Raw genomic sequence first — 22,137 nt, 5'->3', positions numbered from 1 at the left:
ATCTACAGAGGAGTATGCCACCAGAGCCCCCTAGCTGGAGAATTCTATACATGCTGAGTGCATGTGCACTCCACACACTGGTGAGTCTACTTGCCCTCTCCACTCATCTCTACTACTGTTAATTTTGGACAGCTATAGTGTAGTTTAAGCCATGAGACTGCAAATTATGTTATACTTCAAAACACTAAAAATTTGATCATGTGCAGCTGATACCCATATGTTTCCACTACTGTGACTAGTTCTTTAACAGATAATCAAGTACTCTGAAGTCACAGTCAGTTTATAACTAAACAAATTGTCTATTATACAACGTAGAGTTGCTAAACCTCATAAATTGCTCCATTTTGTCATGACATTGACCAAATTTGCTTCTCCATCACCTTCAAGTGTATTAAGCTCCTATAATAATAATTATCATTCTAACAATTTCAACTTATAACTTTTGAAACTTTTAGGCTTTAAATATTTCTGTGAAGGTCTAAATAACAACATTCAACTGTGGAATGATGTACGTTGTAGGGTGCTTTTTACTCATAGATACACAGCTAGATTATCATACAGTACAGCAGTACTGCACTGTAAAAAATGGCTATGAAACAAAAACCAGCAGTTGTTATTCTAGCAAAATCAAGAAATGTTGTTTTGATTGGTAATCATTGAAATAACCACAGTATGTTATTTTAACATACATGATTAGAATTAACAATGTGAGGAACGTTGTTTCAACATGATTTCTATATTTCAACAAGTGAGTGTTGCTTCAACGTCAGTGTTGTCAAAACTAACATTGATGTCTTTGAAACAGCAATGGCAAAAACTAAAATAACAATGCATGCATGTATATTACTTCTTATGTCTACTGTACAAGTGCATTACAACTAGTATCTTCTATATTCCATTTTAAACAAAGGTAGGAGTTATAATCTGTTTGTGAAAATGTAGTATGTGAATGTAATGGATAGTAATCAATCAGTTCTGGTATCCTAAGAGCTTTTTGATATCTATGTGCATCATTTTTTATGACAAAGCAGCGTATATGTTCAGTGAACCTAACAGTCTGCACACAATATCACTATAAGAAGTGGCTCTCCACATAGTAGTATGATTTCCTTTACTGCAGCAAACTGTGGTAAAATGTTTTTAAAACCATAAACCACATAGCACCCAGGACGATACATGGTTCCATTAACAGTAATCCATCTTGGCCTGTAACAGATATTAATGATTGCAACATTGAACTTCTGCATAGATAATGTATGTTCGATGTATATAATTTTTATTAGCATCACAAAAAATTGCCAACAATAATTCAATGCCCCTGGTAGCTGAATCTTCATGTATGGATGCTTGGAAATAACATTTTTTAACTGTAGTATACAACACTGTCTATATGCATCCAGCTAGTTGTATCAGTAGAGTGTCGTACTAAAGTTGTGGTTTTCAAGGAATCCTAATTCTCTTAGTCAGTTACATATAACTACCAAGGAATAGTGTTTTTACTGTCTATATATTACGTATACAGTTGTCATGCATGTCGTTAAGGGTATATAGTAGGGATCATGAGGTTTGGGCTTCTTACACAAAACTATCACCTGAAAATCAGCCTTTGAACTCAAAGTAATACACAATTTCTGGTAGTCTACAAGGACTGAGCTGTGATTTTTCAGTTGCTACAACACCGGTACAGCCTACTGGGAAAGCAGTTCACACCACAGGTGTATGTTCTATTAGAGTGCTCACAGGTATAAGTGTTAGGCGTAGCAAGTAAATAGATGTATAGTTTTATAGGATTGTATGGTATGGTTTGTAAGTTATAGCAGTTTAGAAGCAGTACTTAGATTGGAGCCTCTACAAATTTGGTGGTGACGGGGTTTTAAAAGTTGAACAATGGGCAAGTTCTGTATTTAAATCAGTGATATTATTGATGGTGTTAGTGCACAGGGTGTGTAATTTTTAAACCAGTTGTGTGCCCACGACTGAAGGTTGGCAGTAGTGTGCACCAGACCTAGTTTCCTGAAATTGCTTACCGAAAAGTGTGTGTATGTATGTATGTATGTATGTATGTATGTATGTATGTATGTATGTATGTCTGTCCACACCAATGCCCACGCAAATATCAAATTGTGTTGGAGATTCTAAATATTTATAAATACAATATAATTTTTATAGTGATATTTACATTCTGCTACTTGTGCCCTAAGTAGCAGCGCGCCACTCCAACCTATATAATCCCTCTCCTTACTGTTTCTCTTCATTAGTAGTGCCATTATCACTTCAAAGAATCATCTACAATGTTTGTTATCGACATTCCGATAGTAGGCAATTCCATCATCTAACTGCGTGATGGTGTGCGAGAGACCAGTTATCCCTGTTCCTGTTTACTTAAGGGCAAGTCCGCTACAGGATAAGTGTAGGAGCTACAACTGAAGTTACACAGTGTTTAGAATGTGATGTTATGGGCATTTATATATTGACACCACCATATGGTAGTTGTGGTGGTTAGAGAGTTAAAAATAACAAAGACTGTTCATTTTATCACACGCAAAAACTGTTGAGGTTTTCACCATTAAAAGCTATTCATACAAGCAAGAGTTAATAATAGGGGAGGTATTATTAACTCTTGATACAAGTAAACCACCTAGTAACATTTTCAAAAGTCTTATTATTAAAATTATATCCAAGGGGTTACCAACACTTTGGGACTCTCGTACACTATTTGAGAAATCCAATAAATCCATTAGATATTTAGAAATCCTGAAATCTGAAATTATGCAAAATCCGATTATTTTTGTTTCCATCCATTCACAAACTCAATTACCCAGTTGGACATGCAATCAGTCATGCAGTGAGTCTTGAGTCACACAAATCTTTACTTGAGCCACAACAAAGGACTCAAGATTGCTTTGAACAAGACTTCCAGTCGAACCAGGATGGGGATTGGCTAGCTAATTGCCTACTGGATTTTGCAAAGTACACCTGTGTCTCTGTAAACTAAGGCTCCTGTGGTCCCCTAGGCTGTGTCAGCCACTCTCCTTGGCACAAGTAGCAGAATGTAAATATCACTGTAAAATTGTACAGTGGAGCCTCAGTTATCCGAATCTATTGGGACCAGAGGTGGTCCATAAGTCTGAAAAGTCCATATCTCTGAAACAGAGTGAAGAACTCACTGTATTATCAACTACCCCAATAGAACAGTCAGAGCAGTCATTTCCGTAGTTCGATTAACCGAGAATCTGGATAAGTGGGGTCCGGATAACTGAGGTTCCACTGTAGGGCACAAGTAGCAGAATGTAAATATCACTATAAAAATTATATTGTATTTATAAATATTTAGAATCTCGAACACAATTTGATATTTGTGTGGGCATTGGTGACCCCCTTGGATATTTCTTATTGTTACAAACTCACCTTAATGATGGTGATGAAGGAAGCACAACTAATGACCAATAAGACATAGACAACATTCCCATTCCATTAACAGGGAGACCGTGTAGTCATCCTTCAAAGAGCTATGAAGAAATAGACATCTGTCATGAACACTCATCTTGATGAGATTACAGCCATATTTCTGTATCATTCTTGTTGAACAGGGCCGTACCATAGCCATGATTCCTGTACTCTGAAGTTTCTTCATCAACAGTTCAATCTCCAGTTTGAGGTTGTTCATGTTAATGGTACTACAGTTTTAGGTGTCAGAGATAGCCTTACTGTGACTGTAGTGGTTGTGATAGTAGCTCACCATGGCCAAGTGGTCACATGTACCATCTCTAACATGTACTGTACTAGTCTGGCGCGGCCGCCCCTTCGCAAACAGGAAGGGTCTGGGGACTCTGGCATTGTGTACTTGTGCGAACTTACCGAAAACTGGTGCGTCCAATCAAATCGCTTGCCTGCTCATTTAGTGACGTGATATCCGTTTTGGCTAACTTGATAGGCGACAAATTATGGCTTCTGTTTCAATGCTAGGAGTGGATTCTTGCAGTGTATCGAGATTCTGGAACGCAGGATATGCAGGCGCGGACATGACTCCCAGGTTTGCTCCAGGTGTATAGACCTAGCACAAATTGGCGTAATGTATAGACTCTACCACTGAAAATTTGGAATCTTTACTCACCTTCTCCATCGAATCAAACCTTTCTTTAGTCCTCGCGATGGGTCCGCAACTCCTTTGAAATCTTTTACAACCTTAGTTAAAATCTGAAATCTGAAAAATCTAGTAGTTGCGAATACTAAGGATCACGTGATAATAGCATTCTGGACACTGAAGATTGTACTAGCTCTGAAATCTTGCCATAAATTATTTTAAATCTTGCAAAATATCGCAAAGATTTGAAATCTCGTGCAGTAGTTGCGGACAAAGCACAATGTAACAAGCAGTTACTGTACAATAAATGATCAAGATAATTATTTTATCTTTCTGGTGGACATGATCTCTTCCAAAACATGTCCACCTACGTTACTGCAATTTGTATGATAAATTTTTTTTTTTTGGTCTTCGACTTACAGCTAGGCTGAAGTTGAGTAGAATCTGAAACCCTCTCTGAAAATTTCTAGATCCGTCACTGATGACCACATAACATATGCTACCACAGTACATTCTTGATAAGAGAAATATCATTAGAAATATACAAAATGAACAAATAAAATTTCCTAAAGGTCTGCATATGCCTAAGAGACAATTGAGCACACTATACAAACAAGCTACATGTGTTAGTCAGTCTAGTCAGAAAAATATTTGGATCCTGTTATTATCACGGTCTGCGATATAGATTTTACCATCATTACTAATAGCTAATCCTCCATTAAGACTTGAAAACTCATGTCCTTGAGCAGAGCCTTTGGATCCAAAGCAGTGCACAAATACACCATCTTTGTCAAAGACAGATACACGACAATTTCCTTGTTCTAGTACAAGGATGAAGCCATACTTATCTGTTGTAATACCAGTTGGACTACTCAGTTGACCCCTGCCGGCTCCTCATTCACCAAACTTGCCCACATAGGCACCATCTAGTGTAAATATGGAGATGCAGTGGTGATAACGATTAGCAACAAGCAACTGATCATTGTTGGTCACAGTGATGTAATAAGGATAGGATAAATGACCTGAACCAATTGTTTGACAAAACTGACCACCACACTGAAATACGTTGACCACTATATTCAGCAATGTACACTCTGCCATTGTGAACTACAATACCTAAGGGATGTCCTAGTTGAAAATCTATTGATCCACTACTGCCAAACTGAAGCAAATAGTCTCCATTAGGATTAAACTTCTGTACCCTGTGGTTATAACATGATCAGTGACATACAAATGGGCATCGCTACCCCCAGTGGACTATTAAATTGTCCATTACCATTTCCACTACTGCCAATCTTTCTAATTAGTTGTTCTTGACTATCAAACATCCACACACAATGGTTACTGCCATCCCCAACAGCCCATACTCCATCCTTACCAAATGCAATACCCCATGGTTGTTTCAGCCCTCCTCCATCAACAATCTTGTTTGGCTTATCCATTGCACGATAGTTTCTGTACACATTCGCAAGGTAAGGACTTCCCTTAATGTGTTGTTTGTTAATAGTAACTGACAGTCTTAGTTCTCCCACATGATTGGCTATAAATGATGCTGAGTAACTGCCATCTTTAATTTGTTATCCTTCATTTCTACTGCAATGACATCTCCCCTACTGGACTGTGCTTGACTATTGTGGCAGATGTGATTAGTGACAATGTTGAAATTAATTTTCTCTCCTTGTAAAGTCATTTTAGGTAAATTTACAGCATCGGAATTTCCAACGGAAATGGTGCACCAAATTACAGCTTAAATTACCAAATTGTGGAAATGACTAATCAAATTCTTTGACACACTCATATTCTACAGCAACACTTTCCACTGGATCAATTCCCAACTTGCCATAGAGTTCACTCAACCTCTTCACGTTATCCATCACTTGTTTCTTCATCAACAATGCTTCTTGGTCTGACCCTCTCTTCACCGCACTGTTTAGTTCTTTCACACTCTCTAGTTCTGCTTGGGAATGTTCCATCTTCTCCAAATGGAGGGAAGCTTCTTTCTGTTTCTGTCCCAACACTTTATGCAACTCTGTTTTTAGATCATCTTTTTGTTGCTGCAATCGTTGGAACAACTGTCGCTGTACTTTTTCATAATATGCATCAATTTCCTTGTCAACACTGGTAGCTTTAGCTCTAATCTCATCTTTTACACCATGTACTTTATTGTGAGCAGTTGACAGTCCTTCAATCATCGATCTTCTCTACTGGTTTCATCATGTCATCCATTTGTTGTCGATACTTGTTAGCCACCTTCTTCACAGTATCATGTTCATGTTGGAAATGATCCTTTGTGATGCAGTAGTGACACACCAACTGCTCACATGTTTCACAATAAAAATTCAGCTCTATTTCGTGTTCCTGGCATAAAGCAAACTTGGCTTTTGGTTTTACAGTGACGTTCTCTTTCTTAGACTGCACCTCATTGAGTGGCATCATGTTGTGGTCTTGATAATCTCTACTGTACTTGTGGTGTCAGTACATCGGCTACACAGGAAGGCGCTACAGTCAAGGTACAGAACTTCCACTGGGTCTTTCCTAACACAAAAGTCATATTATTATTTAGCTTCCTCTAGCTTCTCCCTCCACCTTACGCTGTAGAGAAATTTCATCCAAGAGGCGGTTAATGAAAAAGTTGTTTGGAAAATCTTTTACCCCTCCAGCTGGTACAATGGTCTTTCTCCTAGACTCGGGACAAGCAATGCTGAATTTGTCCCGGAAAAAAGTGACATTTCCAGACCAAAAATCAGTATGGAAATGTACAGGAAATGTCAGTGTTCAATTTTCCATATCAAACTTAGAGTAAACCTGTATAATTTTATGGTAAATGTGACATTTCCTAAAACATTGGAAATTTCATGTGTCTGGACATTTCCTCTGCCAAAAATTTGATGTGCTAGATTTCCTGCATGTATTCAGAAATTTGACATTTACATGAAATTTCGACTCACACATGGCATAAAGTAGATTTCCTACACTATCCAGAAATTTGACATTTCCTTAGTCAAGGACACATGACATGCAGTGACAGTTTAGTCTGAGATTGTCACTCCAATTACTGTTGTCATACCTGATTACTGTATCACTTTACAGATTTGGATAAGGTCTCTGTGTAACCTGTGCATTTGGAAATGTAATATATATATACATTACATTATAGACTCCATTATTGGTCAAGGACACATCATGTAAATTTCAAGAATTATTATATTTACTGGACATTTGCTACAGTAACAGGAAATGTGATTACCCAAACCCACAATGAAACAGTATCTTGGTAATAAATTATAGGTTTCTTATACATTTTGCAAACTCTATTAAAGTAGGTAAGCTAGCTAGTTGTAAAGTACTTATGCTGTTTCTTACCATTTAGGAAATGTCCATGTAATGTCATTTGTCCTGGAGAGGATAATGCACACTGGTACCATACTGTGCTTAGGGAATGTCATTTCCTAGACAGGAAATTTGCATGTTGACACCACCTATCCTGAATGCAGAAAATGTCAAGAAATTTCTGAAAATTTGATCTTTCCTGTGTTTTAGAAATGTCAGTAAATTTCATCTATCCTGCATTAGGAAATGTCAAGACAATCCTGCTATTAGGAAATGTCATGGAAATTGCACCCATACTACTTCAGGAAATGTGTAAATTTCATGTACACCAGAAATATGGTAATGCTGTGCAGTTACTGGGGATTTCCGAATACCTGAAATGCAACTTTTCTTCCTGTGTGACTTTTCCTCTACCTTCGTTAAACGTACAAGTGAAACAAGGGAGATATTTAGGATTCTTGTACAGCTCGCAACAAATAGCACACGCAAGATGACCAGTCATCTTCTTTATCTGCATTGTTGGATGTAGTTATTATGTGACTGCTCCTTTTGTGTTTGGGTGGGGAAAATCCCCATCCAAACAAAGTGATGTAAAGAGTGATGATTCGTACTACCTGGATATTCAGAGTGCGAATCCTAGCTCAGGGGGCGGTGTAGGTTATCATGATTAGGTGATTACAAAAGGTCACACAATTAAGTGATGTTACAGTGTAATAGTGACTAACATTAGAGCAGTGATAATCTGGACAGTACATACAATGACAACAAAAATAACCTCAGAAGGTTTACATCCAGTTATAACCTTACCAAAATGGATTACATTACAATAATAATATAATTATTTAGCAGGGTCACACCTTTGGTGCAGAGCGGTCATTACTAACAGTTTTCTTCAGTTTGGCACCTTTAAGGGCCTTAGCTAGTGGACTCTCATCCTCGTTGTCACTGTTGTCTTGGTAACTACTAGCAACACTCATCCGGGATGGCTTGGGCAGTTTTGGTGGTGGTACTTGAGAATCAGATCTCCTCATGTGTGTAGTTGGGGGTGTCATTGGTTGTGGGACTTTATTAGGAACAGGAGGAGGTGGGAATGAAACAGACATGGAACGCTGAGAGAGCACAAAACTGGGTGGCTCAACTTCAACATACAGTTGCTCTTCTACTGGTGTGCTGGGACGTATTGGGGATCCTACACTCTCTGCTCTCTTACGAAGTTTGGTCATCAAGTCATCCCGCCAGCCAGGGCTGGCATTTACAGGAGGAGGGGGTACACCATTTTCTGTCATTGCTGATGGTGGTGGTGATGGCTGCTCAGGATACACATACACCTCATCTTTGCATAATGATGATTGTGATGGCTTGTGCACTGGGGGTGGGGGTGGCGCAGGGGCAGAGTTGTAAACAGGAAGTGGGGGTGGTGGGGGCGTACTTGATACAGTTAATGGTGACACAGGCTGACCCGTAGTTTGTAATGTGTAAGGAATCTCAGAGTAGAAGTTAGCTGGATCATCTATATGATCAAAGCTTTGTGATCGTCGTGATAGTCCTGAAGTTGATGATGCACTACGGACAGGCTGTGGAGTAAGACTGCCACTAATCTGGGATCGTGACATGCCAAGTGATAGAGAATCTAAAACACAAGTAAACAAATCACAACATGTATAGAGACAAAAATGTTACCTTGAAAATCACTAGTTACTGCAGCCAAAGGACATGCCTCTGCTAAATAATCAATAGATTTCTCAGGGAGAACACTAGGCCGTTCAATAGCAACAGACAACTCTTGTGAAATATCTTGTAATCTTTGTAAATCACCAACCATAGACATCCCAACATTCTATGACCACACATGATGTCATATGATGTAAAGTGATGTAGATACTCACCATCACTCCCATATAGTCCCTAATTAAGGTACAGTACCAGGTACGTTCTTCAACTAACAATTTGGCAAGCTGTCTTCTCTCCAGGTCATAGACGGACTGTATTCTATTTGTAGCCTCCTGTAGTTTACTACAAATTATTACAACTCCAATTAAAGCACACTAACATGTTGTTTTTTAGACAACTCAGTCTTCAATGCTTGTACTTCATCAAATTTCTCTGTACAATGTAAAGAAAACACTGATATGATATTGTACCATTTGACCAACTATCAGCCTCATTGACATCACTCCTATGACAGACTGTCATAGATATTATATACCATATACGTAGTATATAACTAGTGGGGCAAAAAAATTATTAATTTTCAACAAGTAGAATAGGAATCAAAGATTTGATTTTGAAAAAAACTGCGTAAACAAGAAGTAATAGGGATGATAATCCACAAAATTCTATGCATCATCAGTTCAAAGCAAGTTATTTGAATAGTGTACACTCAATTTGCGATTCCTATTTCAACATTTTAACAAAATTTAACCACAAGTTGAAATAGGAATCGCAAATTGAGTGTACACTATTCAAATAACTTGCTTTGAACTGATGATGCATAGAATTTTGTGGATTATCATCCTTATTACTTCTTGTTTACGCAGTTTTTTTCAAAATCAAATCTTTGATCCCTATTCTACTTGTTGAAAATTAATAATTTTTTTGCCCCACTAGTTTCATGATTTTTTTCATGTCCATGCACATGGACTACTTCTTAAATATACGTTCAACAGTACATGATTGTTTAATAAAGAAACCCATTGTAATATCAACTGGCAATAAACAATTACATAAATAAGTTTAATAAACAATTAGTTAACAATACAGTTAACAATACAGTAAACAATACCACTTTCCTTTGACGAGTAGATAAATCCACTAGTGTGACCGTTTACTGCAACGAAGCGGTGCGAAATCTCAACACGAGTAAAACACACGCTTGACAAAACGTGGTCGACTCCAATTAAAGTGCTGAGTATACGGAGTATCCCACTTTTTATTTTTCAATCGCGTACGGAAGGGACACACCCCTTTTCAATTCGAAATTTACCAGTGTGTTCCAATAGCTTACAAGCCTTGTTATGTCGACTCTTAGCTGGTAAACAGCTGAAGAATATAATAGAAAGTATACACGAAAGGCGTACAGTAATAGTTTAAGTGACGAGGTGCGGGCCACACCCCCTTCACTGTCTCGTAATGCACCTATCAATGTAATGCCCCACTACCACAGGTACGGGCTGAGGTGGGGGAAGGTGGGGATTTGTATTCCTGAAAATTACAATGCCCCACCTACTGGGGGAGTACAGCTGGTAAAAGCCCCTACAAATCCCGACAATACCCCTAGTATATACCTGGGGGAATGTGGAGCTTAGAGGGGGTTAGATATTTTTCAACAATAATAAAAATTTCATTAATGATAAAAGATGTACACACTCTGCATTAAGCCACACCAACTATTTACACTCTTCACATACAAATTCTTCAGGCTCTTCCACAATACCTATACAAACAAAATGGAACCATCTGTCACATAAATCACAGCCTATCCACTTTTCTACGGAATCCGTGAACTCCTGGAACTCTTCATAACAAACTGCACAGTGGTAAGTGGCTACAGCTGTTTTACGTTCTTTGTTTTTTCTTCTTGTTTCAGCAGCCTTTACTGCACCTCTTCTGCGGTTCTCCTTGATTGTGTGTAGGTGTTCGAACCATATAGTGACATCACTTACTGATAGCAAGGTTTCTTTAGCAATTTCAGAACAAAGGGACTCGGGTGGAGGGTATGAAGTTAACTGGTCAAAATTTTCCTTAAGTACTGTTGAAGGAGGCTTTTTCATTGGCAAAAGTTGTGATTGAATAGATGACTTAGGTGGCAAATAATGACCAGTACAATTTTCTTTACATTCAGTGCAATCAACATTACCCCATGGTCTGTCAGGGTCAGGAATAGGCAGTGGTAAGTGCGTGATAAGTGGTCCTCCACTGTACCAGGGTGGCATGTGCTTCTGCTCACTCCTGCACACAGGATGACAACAAGAGGGATCAAAACAGCAAACAAGAAAAAATGCGTATTGGGGTGGTAGTCCCTTAATGCTATGCCTTTCCTTTAACTGCCACACAGTGTCAAAATAGTTGTACAATTCTGGCCTTTCTCTTTTTAATGCTTCTTTTTGCTTCTTAGTACCCTTACAATATTGTAGAAAATATTTACGGACTACTTGTTGTTCTGAAGAATTCGCTCCATTGTACAAATGTATGACAGTGTCTCCACATGGAGCATCATTAACTCTGTTTACGTAAACATTAGTAGCCAATTCCATATTATGCTCATATTTTTCTTTATTGATCTTTCCTGTGTTTGAATCCATGCATGTTCCTCCAAGAGTGGATGGAATGAATAAATTTGCATGTGCTAATGCTAAACAACCGTTTTGTAATTCAACGCGATTTAAATAGCTGGACCCACTGTTCCTTGCTGTAACAAGGCATGCAATAGTTGACCGTTTCAAATGTCTCTCTGTCCATATGAATTGAACCTCTTCATGAATCGGGCCTTCATCACTGGCACCATCTACCCGAAAACATTCAACTGGTTTTCTAATATCTGTACTAGGATTGAAGAACATTGGCTTGAATTCTGGTGTTAGTTCTAGCATTTCTAAATCAGCACTGTGTTGAAATGGGTTTTTTGGAAAAACACCAGTTGCCTTAACTACACCTGTACACATCTCTGCAGTAGTATCTGTGGCTGTAAAATTATATGATGTAGTCTGCAGAATAGAGGTATAAGGATTAACATAGTCTGTATAAGTCGTTAGAGCTTCATGATCTTGCACTACTGGGCTCTTGTGCAAACGATGAGTAGCCATCGTATCTAAGCGGAATCCAGCAGCATCATCTCTGTTAACATTAACAATGTTGCAGCCATCCTTGTATTGTAGGTAGTTTAAACCAGCATAAAAGGCTGCACTCCAATGAGCGTCGGGATTAAACTTGAGCATGAACCCCTTTCGTGCACGTCTACAAGTGACTTTGGCCAAGCCTTTATAACGTTCAGCAGATTTTCTTCTTTTGTTCCTTGCCACGCATAGCTCTACTACAGTTCCATAAGCAAAGTTTCGTCCAAAGGTTTTGATTAAATGATCACGTATCCTTCCAAAAGTGGCTTTTGATTTAACACGGATGTTCCCATCAAATGTCAACACACCAGTTCTGCGCCATGCATCAGCCCCAACATTGCAACTTTTCACAAAATCTTCGATTTCTCTTCCAATAGTAGGAAACTCCTTTACAATTGTTTTCACACGGTCACTTTGCTTCTTCCTAAGGTAGTTTCGGCTAGCAATAGTTTTACTTATTAAGTACTGGGCTCTTCGTTGAATGGTCTTCCTTTGTTTTGCTACAATAGCCTTTGCCTTCTCACTAAATGCATCTTTGAGGCCAATGTACTCATCAGGATCTTCACTTTCTGAGTCTATCACAATAAAACCATTTAAGGCATCCACACTCCTTTCTGCCTCATGTCGATGGGTATTATTATAGTTGGTAAATGCTTGATATGATTGCTGTAGCAACATTTTATGATCAGATGTCAAACATTTCTCTAACAATTTTGGAAACTGTTGGGACAGTTGATTTGTAATACCTTTTTCATCATCACAATCTGCTTTTGTTAGCATGTGGTCAACTAAATGAAACCAATTAAATTTACTTTCAACTAATGCTACAAGCAGCTCATCAAAAACAAAACATTTATCTTCTGTGGCAGTTTCTAGTGAACAGTCAGGCTCAATATCTGAATCATCAATGTATAACTGAGTTACCGCAGCTTCTTGATCTTCACTTAAACTTCTGATTGATTCTCGAATATGCAGAGACTCTTCAATACAAGCCTCCACCCTAGCAGTTCGCTCAGTCATATTTTCAAACCCATAACAGCGCCTGGCTGATGATGGTGTAAGTCCAGAAGCTTTGAATGTTGCATACCTAACTAGTTCTCTCTCCCGGTCATTTTGAGCAAGGGACAACAAATTCTGAAGGTCAATCTTGGAGAATGTTTTTGAACTAGTAGCAGAGCTGTTAGATGATTCACAAATATCAATGAGTTTCTCATAGTCGACTCCTGGATTGAGTTCCATCACATACACTTTAGGATCTTTATTTATCTTGATTAGCAAGGCAGCTAAAGGCATTTGTAACAGTCTACGCTTAACATTTGGAGTATGATAAGTTACGCCTGGAAAGCAGCTCTGAAATAATGATTTAAGAGGAGTGATGCCTTTCTCCATTACAATATTTGCAGCTTTTATCATTTTAGGGCATTCCTTACAATTATGGTGGTGGCTTTTACAGTATTGTGTTCTAGCTAAACAGTATTGTCTAAGGTTAAATTCTTTAATTTTACTTATGCTTACACGATTAGAAAGTATTTCATAATCCGATAGTGAAAGATTAACATAATCATGGTAAGTACTAACAAAGTCAGTCTGAGGCCTCCCTGTACCGGCAATACCAGTACAAGGAGGCTCTGCTAAAAAAGTGTATCTTTTTGTTGGTTAGTTATTTGACCAACAAAAGACATCTGGCCAGCAGAAGAGATCTGGTCAGTGGAAGACATGAGTTCAGTGGACGATGTCTGGTCAACCGAAGGTGATTCATCAACAAAAGAAGTCTGATCACCAGAGGACATTTGGCTATTTGATGATGATTGACCTCTGGAAGATGTTTGTGAACTTTCATTGTCAGAGAGTATGATTGTATCTGCACTACTGCTGTCATCACTATATACACTTGACACTTCAAGCACAACCTTAGATTCCTTTGGTTTCAAAGATTTATGCAAACGCCTGGTTTTACTAGAGGAATCATCTGACTCCTGACTGGAAGCAACATTTCTGCTATGGTAGGACATCGATCTTTTAGTTTTTTTCTGTAAAACCAGCAGTTCATTTTCTAGCTCTCGTTTTTGTTTGGACAAACTGGCAATCTCTTCAGTAATATCGTCACAAGCCTTGTAGTTTTTCACATTTTCAGCCATCTGTCTTCTTTTCTCTTTGTATGATATTCTTTCCTTTAAATTTTGTATGTCTTCTTCCAACCGTTTCATGCGTTCCACTCTAGCATCAAAAGTGAGCCTTGGCCGTTTTGTAGCAGTGGACTCTACAGCTCCACAATATTTGTTACTGCGGCTTTTCCCCTTCTTAAATGAGTAGCTTGAATTTACTTTACTCCTAGCCGCATCCAAGAGCTTCTGACGACTTGAAAGATATACGGGATTCTGTAGGCAAATTTCTTGAGCTGCTTTATTTACTGATATTTGATATTCAGTTAGAGGTCGTATGGATTCCTTCTTGTAAATAAGGGCTCTCTGCTTGATGTCTTCATCAGACAGACCTGGACTAGCCATCTCAACATTTGGAATGCTAGATTCCTTTATAGGGTATAAAACATACAGAATGTAAATGCAATGCAACTGTTACATGCACTTAACAGGAATAAGCATACATTTGTTTTTGTGTGTGTGTGTGTGTGTGTGTGTGTGTGTTCTTTTGCAGCAACAATATAGACTGAATTAAATTCTTTACGTAAAATTTATACGTATGATATACCTGTGTTGTGCCTCTGCAAAGCGAAACACCAGACTTGGATAAGCTTAATTGGAGTTGGGTAGAAGTTTTACCAGGGGCTGCTGCAACCGCACCAGAATCCTGAGGATGGTTAAAGGCCACCTGTACACAAAATATAGATACTATGTATAATTTTACCACTGGAAAGATTGAATACATATTCTGCAATATAAATTTAGTAACACTATGCATGCTTTATACAAGATAGTAAGTAGCTGCAACTTAACAATGCATGAATGCATGTATATAAATGCTTAGAACAATATCATAATACTCTAACCGCTAACAAAAGATTGCTAATATTTAGTAGTGCAAACTATTAAAACTATAGATACCAGTATGATAACTACATAAGTGCAACATTGCACTTGCTTGCAAGAGTTAACTTGTTCACGATGAGGTTTATTGCCAGTAAAGGGACGTGGTATTCACTATACTCACGAGTTTTCATCCTGCGGAATACAGGGTGAACCTGGCTATTAGCTCTACGGCAAACAAATTGACTCTTGCTAGCAAGTGCAATGTTGCGGTTGGGTGGTACCACAGCTAATCAAATAGCTATTAATCACAACCTATGCATTTAACTATAGCACTGTCAGCAATTAACCAACAAACCATATGCAAGCAAATGTAGGTGAAGATAAAAGATTTTAACAAATAGATAAACTCTTCACAGATACATTTCAATACTCTAGAGCCGGAGTCTAGACTGGTGGGCTGTATTGAGCTCTGTTCAGAACTTCCAACTATAAGTAAAATTTATCAGCTAAGCCTCAATTATATATATAGCATGAAGCAATCAGTCTGTCAACTAAAACTAAGCGTACAATTCTGTAGTTTTAGACTTAAGCTGAAACTGTTTTACAGACCATCTTAGCACAGATTAGAGTGTGGTGGATAAGAGTGCTATTAGCAGTAACAGGTTATCACTGTTAGGCTTCACAATAACAAGTAGAGCAAGCCAGTGTACATGCAGCACTTGCATACCATGTAGTTTAATACCAGGAATGTATTGTATACATCTAATTACCCCCAGCAACATGCACTGTGTGACAAACATCAATCTTTTTCAAGCAAGTATAGTTTTTGCCTACCTATCATGACAAAATGCACCAAGAAAAAATAGCTATTTAGCTAGCTAATTTATTTTATATACAAGCTACTAACCGACTGTGCGGTGGAAAGATTGTTGGCTGCACCTTCCTCGGACTGAATTGTTTCCATTATCCTCATCACAGCTCTGTCAGGAATTTCCTGGTCCAAGCCAACTACATCAACAAACACGTTCTCTCCCCAGCTGTCATCTCGTACTTGCAATATCACACTACTCTGGCTGCACTGCAAAATATCCTTAAAGCTCTCTAGAATTGCAGAACGGAGGACAGAGACGTCGCCACTATATCTCACAACTCTTGTTCTTAGCCCACTAGGTGTGCTGATAGACACCAGCGCACTCTTGCTTTCTCTTCGTTCCTCGCTTCGTTCACACATCGCCACCAGGCCAGCTGCATTCAAAAACGAGGCGTGCGCAGTTAATTATCTCACGTGATTGCCAGTCATTGCATTTTAATGCACTTTGAGGATACGCTTGCGGGTTGTGATATGTACGGCTGGAGTACGCTGATGGTTGACTATCCGATACAAGTGAATTTCTTTTATAATTTTCAAGGTAAATACAAAGCCCCACTACCTCGGGGCAATCGGGCTATCAATTCCCCTACCAACCCCAACTTTCTCCCACCCTCAGCCTGTACCTGTGGTAGTGGGGCGTTACATTGATAGGTGCATAATGAAGGAAGTCTAAAACCCGAGTTTCAGTGAACAATAGTTATGTTTAATGTTTAGTGTGATACAACTTGATGCATTTTAGTCCTGTGAGCTAAAGCAATGGAATTTTAAACAATTCTATATTATCATCTGTATGGCTTCTCGATCGAATGGCGTCTCGAAGAGTGATTCTTGCTCTATATCTCGCAATCGCATTAGAGAGGGAAGATTTTAATACCACACAGACCTGGGTACGAATGTTTTTTAAATACGCCATACGTTTTTAGGGCTGATATCTACTTCCTATGAGCTGTAGGCGCGCGAAACAAGAAAGAAAGAAAGAAAGAAGAAAGAAAGAAAGAAGAAGATGGAGAATCTAACCATTTTCAAAATTTTAAAAAACACCTAAAACCATTTCCCTTACTTTTAATACTTGTTGGCTAGTGTTGTAAACACAAAAGAAAGGTCTAGAATGTTTTAGAAATAAAATCTAAAGCCCGGAAGGCTGCTTTTGGCGTGCGTTCTATTAGAGTGTTTTGAAAAATTTCTGCCTGATCCCTATTATGTACCACTACCGTGGTACATGATAATGCACTATGGCTAACCTATTTACAGTTGAAGCGATTATCTCCAAGTCTGGTTTTCCAGCAGCACATGCGCAGACGAGGACACTGTTTTGAGGTGTACAAAAGTAGCAGCACACCACTCCAACCTATATAATCCCTCTCCTTACTGTTTCTCTTCATTAGTAGTGTCATTATCACTTCAAAGAATCATCTACAATGTTTGTTATTGACATTCCAAAAACTGTTGCGGTTTTCACCACCAAAAGCTACATTCCTACATGTAAGCCACCTAGTAACATTTTTAAATGTCTTATTATTAAAATTATATTCACATTTTCCGAGAGGTCGCTAACACCTTGGGACTCTCGTGTACTATTTGAGAAATTCAATAAATCCATTAGATATTTAGAAACCCTGAAATCTGAAAAACCAATTATTTTTGTTTCTGTCCATTCACAAACTCAATTACCAAGTTGGACATGCAATCAGCCATGCAGTGAGTTTGAGTCACACAAATCTTTACTAGAGTCACGACAAAGGACTCAAGATTGCTTTGAGCAAGACTTCCAGTCGAACCAGGATTGGGATTGGCTAGTTAATTATCTACTGGATTTTGCGAAGTACACCTGTGTTTCTGTAACTAAGTTCCTGTATAAGGCTGTGTCAGCCACTCTCCCCAGCACAAGTAGCAGAATGTAAATATTACTGCAGAAAATTATATTGTATTTACAAATATTTAGAATCTCATACACATGTTGATATTTTGCATGGACGTTGGTGACCCCTCAGATATTTCTTGTTGTTACAAACTCACCTTAATGATGGTGATGAAGGAAGCACAACTGATGACCAATAAGACATAGACAACATTCCTATTTGATCAACAGGCCAGGAGTCATCCTTCGAAAAGTTATGAAGAAAGTTATAAAATAGACATCTGTAATGAACATCATCTTGATGGGATTACAGCCATATTTCTGTATCATTCTGGTTAAACAGGTTGAAGGTCACGCCATAGCCATGATTCCTGTACTCTTGGAGTTTCTTCATCAACAGTTCAATCTCCAGTCTGAAGTTGTTCATGTACTTTACTACTGAAAAATTCTCACCTTCTCTCCATTGAATCACAAACCTTTCTTTAGTCTGGTACTGCAGTTTTAAGTGTCAGGGATAGCCGTTCTGTGACTGTGATAGTAGCTCACCATAGCCAAGTGGTCACGTGTACCATCTCTAACATGTACTGTACAGCAGACCAACCTGTCAGCGCTACTTCTCCTGCTGACTTCACCAGCTCCGCCCCTAGATTGCTGCATCCATGATAGGAGTGGCTTGTTGCAGTACATCGAGATTCCGGCGCGCACGAGCGCGCGGCATAAACCTGGGTTTGCTCCACCTGTATCGACCTAGCGCAAATTGACGTAAATATATAGACTCTACTACTGAAAATTTGTAATCTTCACTCACCTTCTCCGATCCACTGAATCATAGATTGAATCAAACCTCTCTAGCCCTCACTACAAGGCAGCAAGGGTTCCGCCACTCCTTTGAAATCTCGTACAACCTCTTTGAAATCTTGCTGAAATCTAAAATCTCTAGTCATTTTGAAAATTGTCGCAAAGTTCCGTATATTATTTATATAGTTCAGTCGCCCAACATCCCTTTGTAAAACTTTTCGTACAAATCCGGAGACTAAGGATCACGTGATTAAAGTATTTTCTTGATGCTAAAAATTTTGCTTGTTCTGAAATTTTGCCATGGATCTTGCCAAATCTCAAATATTTGAAATCTCGTATAGGATTCTTCATAGTTGCCCACCCCCAAAACAACTCAGTAGCTCTAACAACAATACTATACACAAAACACCATGTAACAAACAGTTACCATACATTAAATGATCAAAATAATTTTATCTTTCTGGTGGAACTCCTTTCCACATGATCTCTTCCAAAACATGCATATGTCCACCTACATTACTGCAATTTGTATGAAGGGTATAGTCAGAAGCTCATACAGCACATGGAAGCAATGTTGTCAGCAACTTCTGGTCAGCATGAGGCTCCCATGTTTACAAATTAGAGCGCCATAATTTAAAATACATAATTATATACCCCTGTAATTAAAAAAAAACATTGATGTTTTAGCAATATACCACAAAAAAATTTCAAATACAATGGATAGAACATGAGTAATCATGTATTTTGTAATAGTGAAATATTACATTTGTTCATAATCATTAGGGATTTCCCCTTTTCACCATATGGTCCCCTTCTATTTTCCATGGCTCAAATATAAATTAACAAAACTAGTGTCCTTAAGTAAGCAGTAATGACCACATAATATATGCTACCACAGTACATTCTTGATAAGAGAAATATCATTAGAAATATACAAAATGAACAAATAAAATTTCCTAAAGGTCTGTATATGCCTAAGAGACAATTAAGCACACTATACAAACAAGCTACATGTGTTAGTCAGTCTAGTCAGAAAAGATTTGGATCCTGTTATTACCATGGTCTGTGATGTAGATTTTACCATCATTACTAATAGCTAATCCTCCATTAGGAGATGAAAACTGTCCTTGAGCAGAGCCTGAGGATCCAAAGCAGTGCACAAATACACCATCTTTGTCAAAGACAGATACACGACAATTCTCACTTTCTAACACAAGGATGAAGCCATACTTATCTGTAGTAATACCAGTTGGACTACTCAGTTGACCCCTGCCGGCTCCTTGTTCACCAAACTTGCCCACGTAGGTACCATCTAGTGTAAATATGGAGATGCAGTGGTGACCATAATTAGCAACAAGCAACTGATCATTGTTGGTCACAGTGATGTAATAAGGACTGGATAAATGACCTGAACCAAATGTTTGACAAAACTGACCACCACACTGAAATACTGAAATACGTTTACCACTCCATTCAACAATGTACACTCTGCCATTGTGAACTACAATACCTAAAGGATACTTCAGTTGTCCATCTCCTGATCCATGACTACCAAACTGAAGCAAATAGTCTCCATTAGGATTAAACTTCTGTACCCTGTTGTTAATATGATCAGTGACATACAAGTGGCCATCATGATCAAATGCTACCCCCAGTGGACGATTAAATTGTCCGTTACCATTTCCTTTGCTGCCAATCTTTCTAATTAGTTGGTCTTGACTATCAAACATCCACACACAATGGTTACTGCCATCCCCAACAGCCCATACTCCATCCTTACCAAATGCAATACCCCATGGTTGTTTCAGCCCTCCTCCATCAACAATCTTGTTTGGCTTATCCATTGCATGATGATTTATAGGACGATAGATTCTGTGCACATTCACAAGGTAAGGACTTCCCTTAATGTGTTGTTTGTTAATAGTAACTGATAGTCTTAGTTCTCCCACATGATTGGCTATAAGTGATGCTGAGTAGCTGCCATCTTTGTTATCTTTCATTTCTACGGGAATAACATCTCCCCTAATGGACTGTGCTTGACTGATAATATCACTACCTTCTTTGTGGCAGATGTGATTATGGCGATCTTTAGTGACTATGTTGAAATTAACCATTTCCCCTATTGGAATCATTTTAGGCACGTTTAAAGCTTCGGAATTCACAACGGAAATATTGGGACCGATATAAAGCTTACCAAATTGTGGAAATGACTGATCAAAATCTTTGACACACTCAAATTCTACAGCAACACTTTCTACTGGATCAGTTCCCAACTTGCCATACAGTTCACTCAACCTCTTCACGTTATCCATCACTTGTTTCTTCATCAACAATGCTTCTTGGTCTGACCCTCTCTTCACTGCACTGTTTAGTTCTTTCACACTCTCTAGTTCTGCTTGGGAATGTTCCATCTTCTCCAAATGGAGGGAAGCTTCTTTTTGCTTCTGTCCCAACACTTTATGCAACTCTGTTTTTAGATCATCTTTTTGTTGTTGCAATCGTTGGAGCAACTGTCGCTGCACTTTTTCATAATATACATCAATTTCCTTGTCAACACTGGTAGCTTTAGCTCCAATCTCATCTTTTACACCATGTACTTTATTGTGAGCAGTTGACAGTCCTTCAATCATCTTCTCTACTGGTTTCATCATGTCATCCATTTCTTGTCGATACTTGTTAGCCACCTTCTTCACAGTATCATGTTCATGTTGGAAATGATCCTTTGTGATGCAGTAGTGACACACCAACTGCTCACACGTTTCACAATAAAAATTCAGCTCTATTTCGTGCTCCTGGCATAAAGCAAACTTGGCTTTTGGCTTTACAGTGACGTTCTCTTTCTTAGACTGCACCTCATTGAGTGGCATCATGTTGTGGTTGTGATACTCTCTGCTGTGCTTGTGGTTGTCAGTACATCGGCTACACAGGAAGGCGCTACAATCAAGGCACAGAACCTCCACCGGGTCCTCCCTAAAACAAAGGTCACATTTAGCTTCCTCTTCTCCCTCCACCTTGCGTTGTAGAGCAATTTCATCCAAGAGGCGGTTAATGAAAAAGTTGTTTGGAAAATCTTTTATCCCTCCAGCTGGTACGACGCTCGTTTTCCTACACTCGGGACAAGCGATGTTGGATTTATCCGCTGACTTTTCCTGTACCTTTGTCAAACACGCTTGACAGTACGAGTGATAACAAGGAAGATATTTAGGATTCTTGTACAGCTCACAACAAATAGGACACGCAAGGTGACTAGTCATCTTCTTCATCTGCTTCGCAGCCATTGTTAATGCTTCAGTTATTATAAATCTCGTGCTTCTTGTGATTGGGTGGGGAAAATCCCCACCCAAACGAAAAGTGATGTAAATGATTTCTACTACCTG

The 22,137-nt window shown here is 38.6% G+C and overlaps 5 protein-coding genes across 8 annotated transcripts in view; all 5 read right to left on the bottom strand.

Annotated features, from left to right (window-relative positions):
* Window positions 1–766: 766 nt before the first annotated feature.
* Window positions 767–9,731, bottom strand: LOC136265161 (uncharacterized). Of its 2 annotated transcripts, XM_066059982.1 has the most exons (7): window positions 9,465–9,731; window positions 9,301–9,417; window positions 9,095–9,251; window positions 7,448–9,044; window positions 4,115–7,198; window positions 3,409–4,054; window positions 767–1,206 (listed from the first exon to the last, which is right to left on the bottom strand). In XM_066059982.1, the coding sequence occupies exons 2-4, from the start codon at window positions 9,310–9,312 to the stop codon at window positions 8,266–8,268; spliced, it is 948 nt and encodes a 315-aa protein (XP_065916054.1). In that variant the 5' UTR covers window positions 9,313–9,417; window positions 9,465–9,731; the 3' UTR covers window positions 767–1,206; window positions 3,409–4,054; window positions 4,115–7,198; window positions 7,448–8,265. The 2 variants fall into 2 exon arrangements, with proteins under 2 accessions (XP_065916054.1, XP_065916053.1); XM_066059981.1 differs by having other exon boundaries at window positions 3,409–7,198.
* LOC136264696 (E3 ubiquitin-protein ligase TRIM71-like) lies at window positions 4,724–5,774 on the bottom strand. Its single transcript, XM_066059474.1, has 5 exons — window positions 5,699–5,774; window positions 5,332–5,624; window positions 5,150–5,279; window positions 4,987–5,106; window positions 4,724–4,932 (listed from the first exon to the last, which is right to left on the bottom strand). The coding sequence occupies exons 1-5, from the start codon at window positions 5,772–5,774 to the stop codon at window positions 4,724–4,726; spliced, it is 828 nt and encodes a 275-aa protein (XP_065915546.1).
* A 1,006-nt stretch (window positions 9,732–10,737) lies between the features above and the next one.
* The window catches only part of LOC136265156 (uncharacterized), a 32,134-nt gene continuing 20,734 nt past the window's right edge, over window positions 10,738–22,137 (bottom strand). The window contains exons 1-5 of one of the 3 annotated variants that reach the window (XM_066059969.1): window positions 18,771–18,911; window positions 18,121–18,709; window positions 14,956–15,075; window positions 10,898–14,777; window positions 10,740–10,847 (exon numbers count right to left, since the gene is read on the bottom strand). In XM_066059969.1, the coding sequence (XP_065916041.1) occupies window positions 10,829–10,847; window positions 10,898–13,659 (2,781 nt within the window). In that variant the 5' untranslated portion in view covers window positions 13,660–14,777; window positions 14,956–15,075; window positions 18,121–18,709; window positions 18,771–18,911 and the 3' untranslated portion in view covers window positions 10,740–10,828. Of the gene's footprint in view, window positions 14,778–14,955; window positions 15,076–16,140; window positions 16,664–18,120; window positions 18,710–18,770; window positions 18,912–22,137 lie in introns of those variants that run through there. The other 2 variants (XM_066059967.1, XM_066059968.1) reach the window with 2 other exon arrangements.
* LOC136263912 (uncharacterized) lies at window positions 13,878–16,464 on the bottom strand. The gene is made up of 3 exons (XM_066058535.1): window positions 16,141–16,464; window positions 14,956–15,075; window positions 13,878–14,777 (listed from the first exon to the last, which is right to left on the bottom strand). Exons 1-3 carry the CDS (start codon window positions 16,462–16,464, stop codon window positions 13,878–13,880), a joined length of 1,344 nt encoding a protein of 447 aa, XP_065914607.1.
* LOC136265158 (tripartite motif-containing protein 2-like) lies at window positions 19,465–22,115 on the bottom strand. Its single transcript, XM_066059973.1, has one exon. It carries the CDS (start codon window positions 22,036–22,038, stop codon window positions 19,786–19,788), a length of 2,253 nt encoding a protein of 750 aa, XP_065916045.1. The 5' UTR covers window positions 22,039–22,115; the 3' UTR covers window positions 19,465–19,785.

This window comes from Dysidea avara, chromosome 8, assembly GCF_963678975.1.
Source record: "Dysidea avara chromosome 8, odDysAvar1.4, whole genome shotgun sequence".
NCBI classification, from domain to species: domain Eukaryota; kingdom Metazoa; phylum Porifera; class Demospongiae; order Dictyoceratida; family Dysideidae; genus Dysidea; species Dysidea avara.
This window is presented reverse-complemented; position numbering and strand designations above follow the sequence as displayed.

Coding starts and splice junctions, on each gene's coding strand:
- LOC136265161 (XM_066059981.1), bottom strand. Junction 9,045..9,094: donor AGTAACTAGTGATTTTCAAG/GTAACATTTTTG, acceptor CTTGTGTTTTAG/ATTCTCTATCACTTGGCATG.
- LOC136264696 (XM_066059474.1), bottom strand. CDS start 5,774: ATGACTTTACAAGGAGAGAAAATTAATTTCAACATTGTCACTAATCAC. Junction 5,280..5,331: donor AATTTAATAGTCCACTGGGG/GTAGCGATGCCC, acceptor CACAGGGTACAG/AAGTTTAATCCTAATGGAGA. Junction 4,933..4,986: donor TGCCTATGTGGGCAAGTTTG/GTGAATGAGGAG, acceptor GTATTACAACAG/ATAAGTATGGCTTCATCCTT.
- LOC136265158 (XM_066059973.1), bottom strand. CDS start 22,038: ATGGCTGCGAAGCAGATGAAGAAGATGACTAGTCACCTTGCGTGTCCT.
- LOC136263912 (XM_066058535.1), bottom strand. CDS start 16,464: ATGTGTGAACGAAGCGAGGAACGAAGAGAAAGCAAGAGTGCGCTGGTG. Junction 15,076..16,140: donor ATCTTTCCACCGCACAGTCG/GTTAGTAGCTTG, acceptor TTTTGTGTACAG/GTGGCCTTTAACCATCCTCA. Junction 14,778..14,955: donor TTTGCAGAGGCACAACACAG/GTATATCATACG, acceptor TACCCTATAAAG/GAATCTAGCATTCCAAATGT.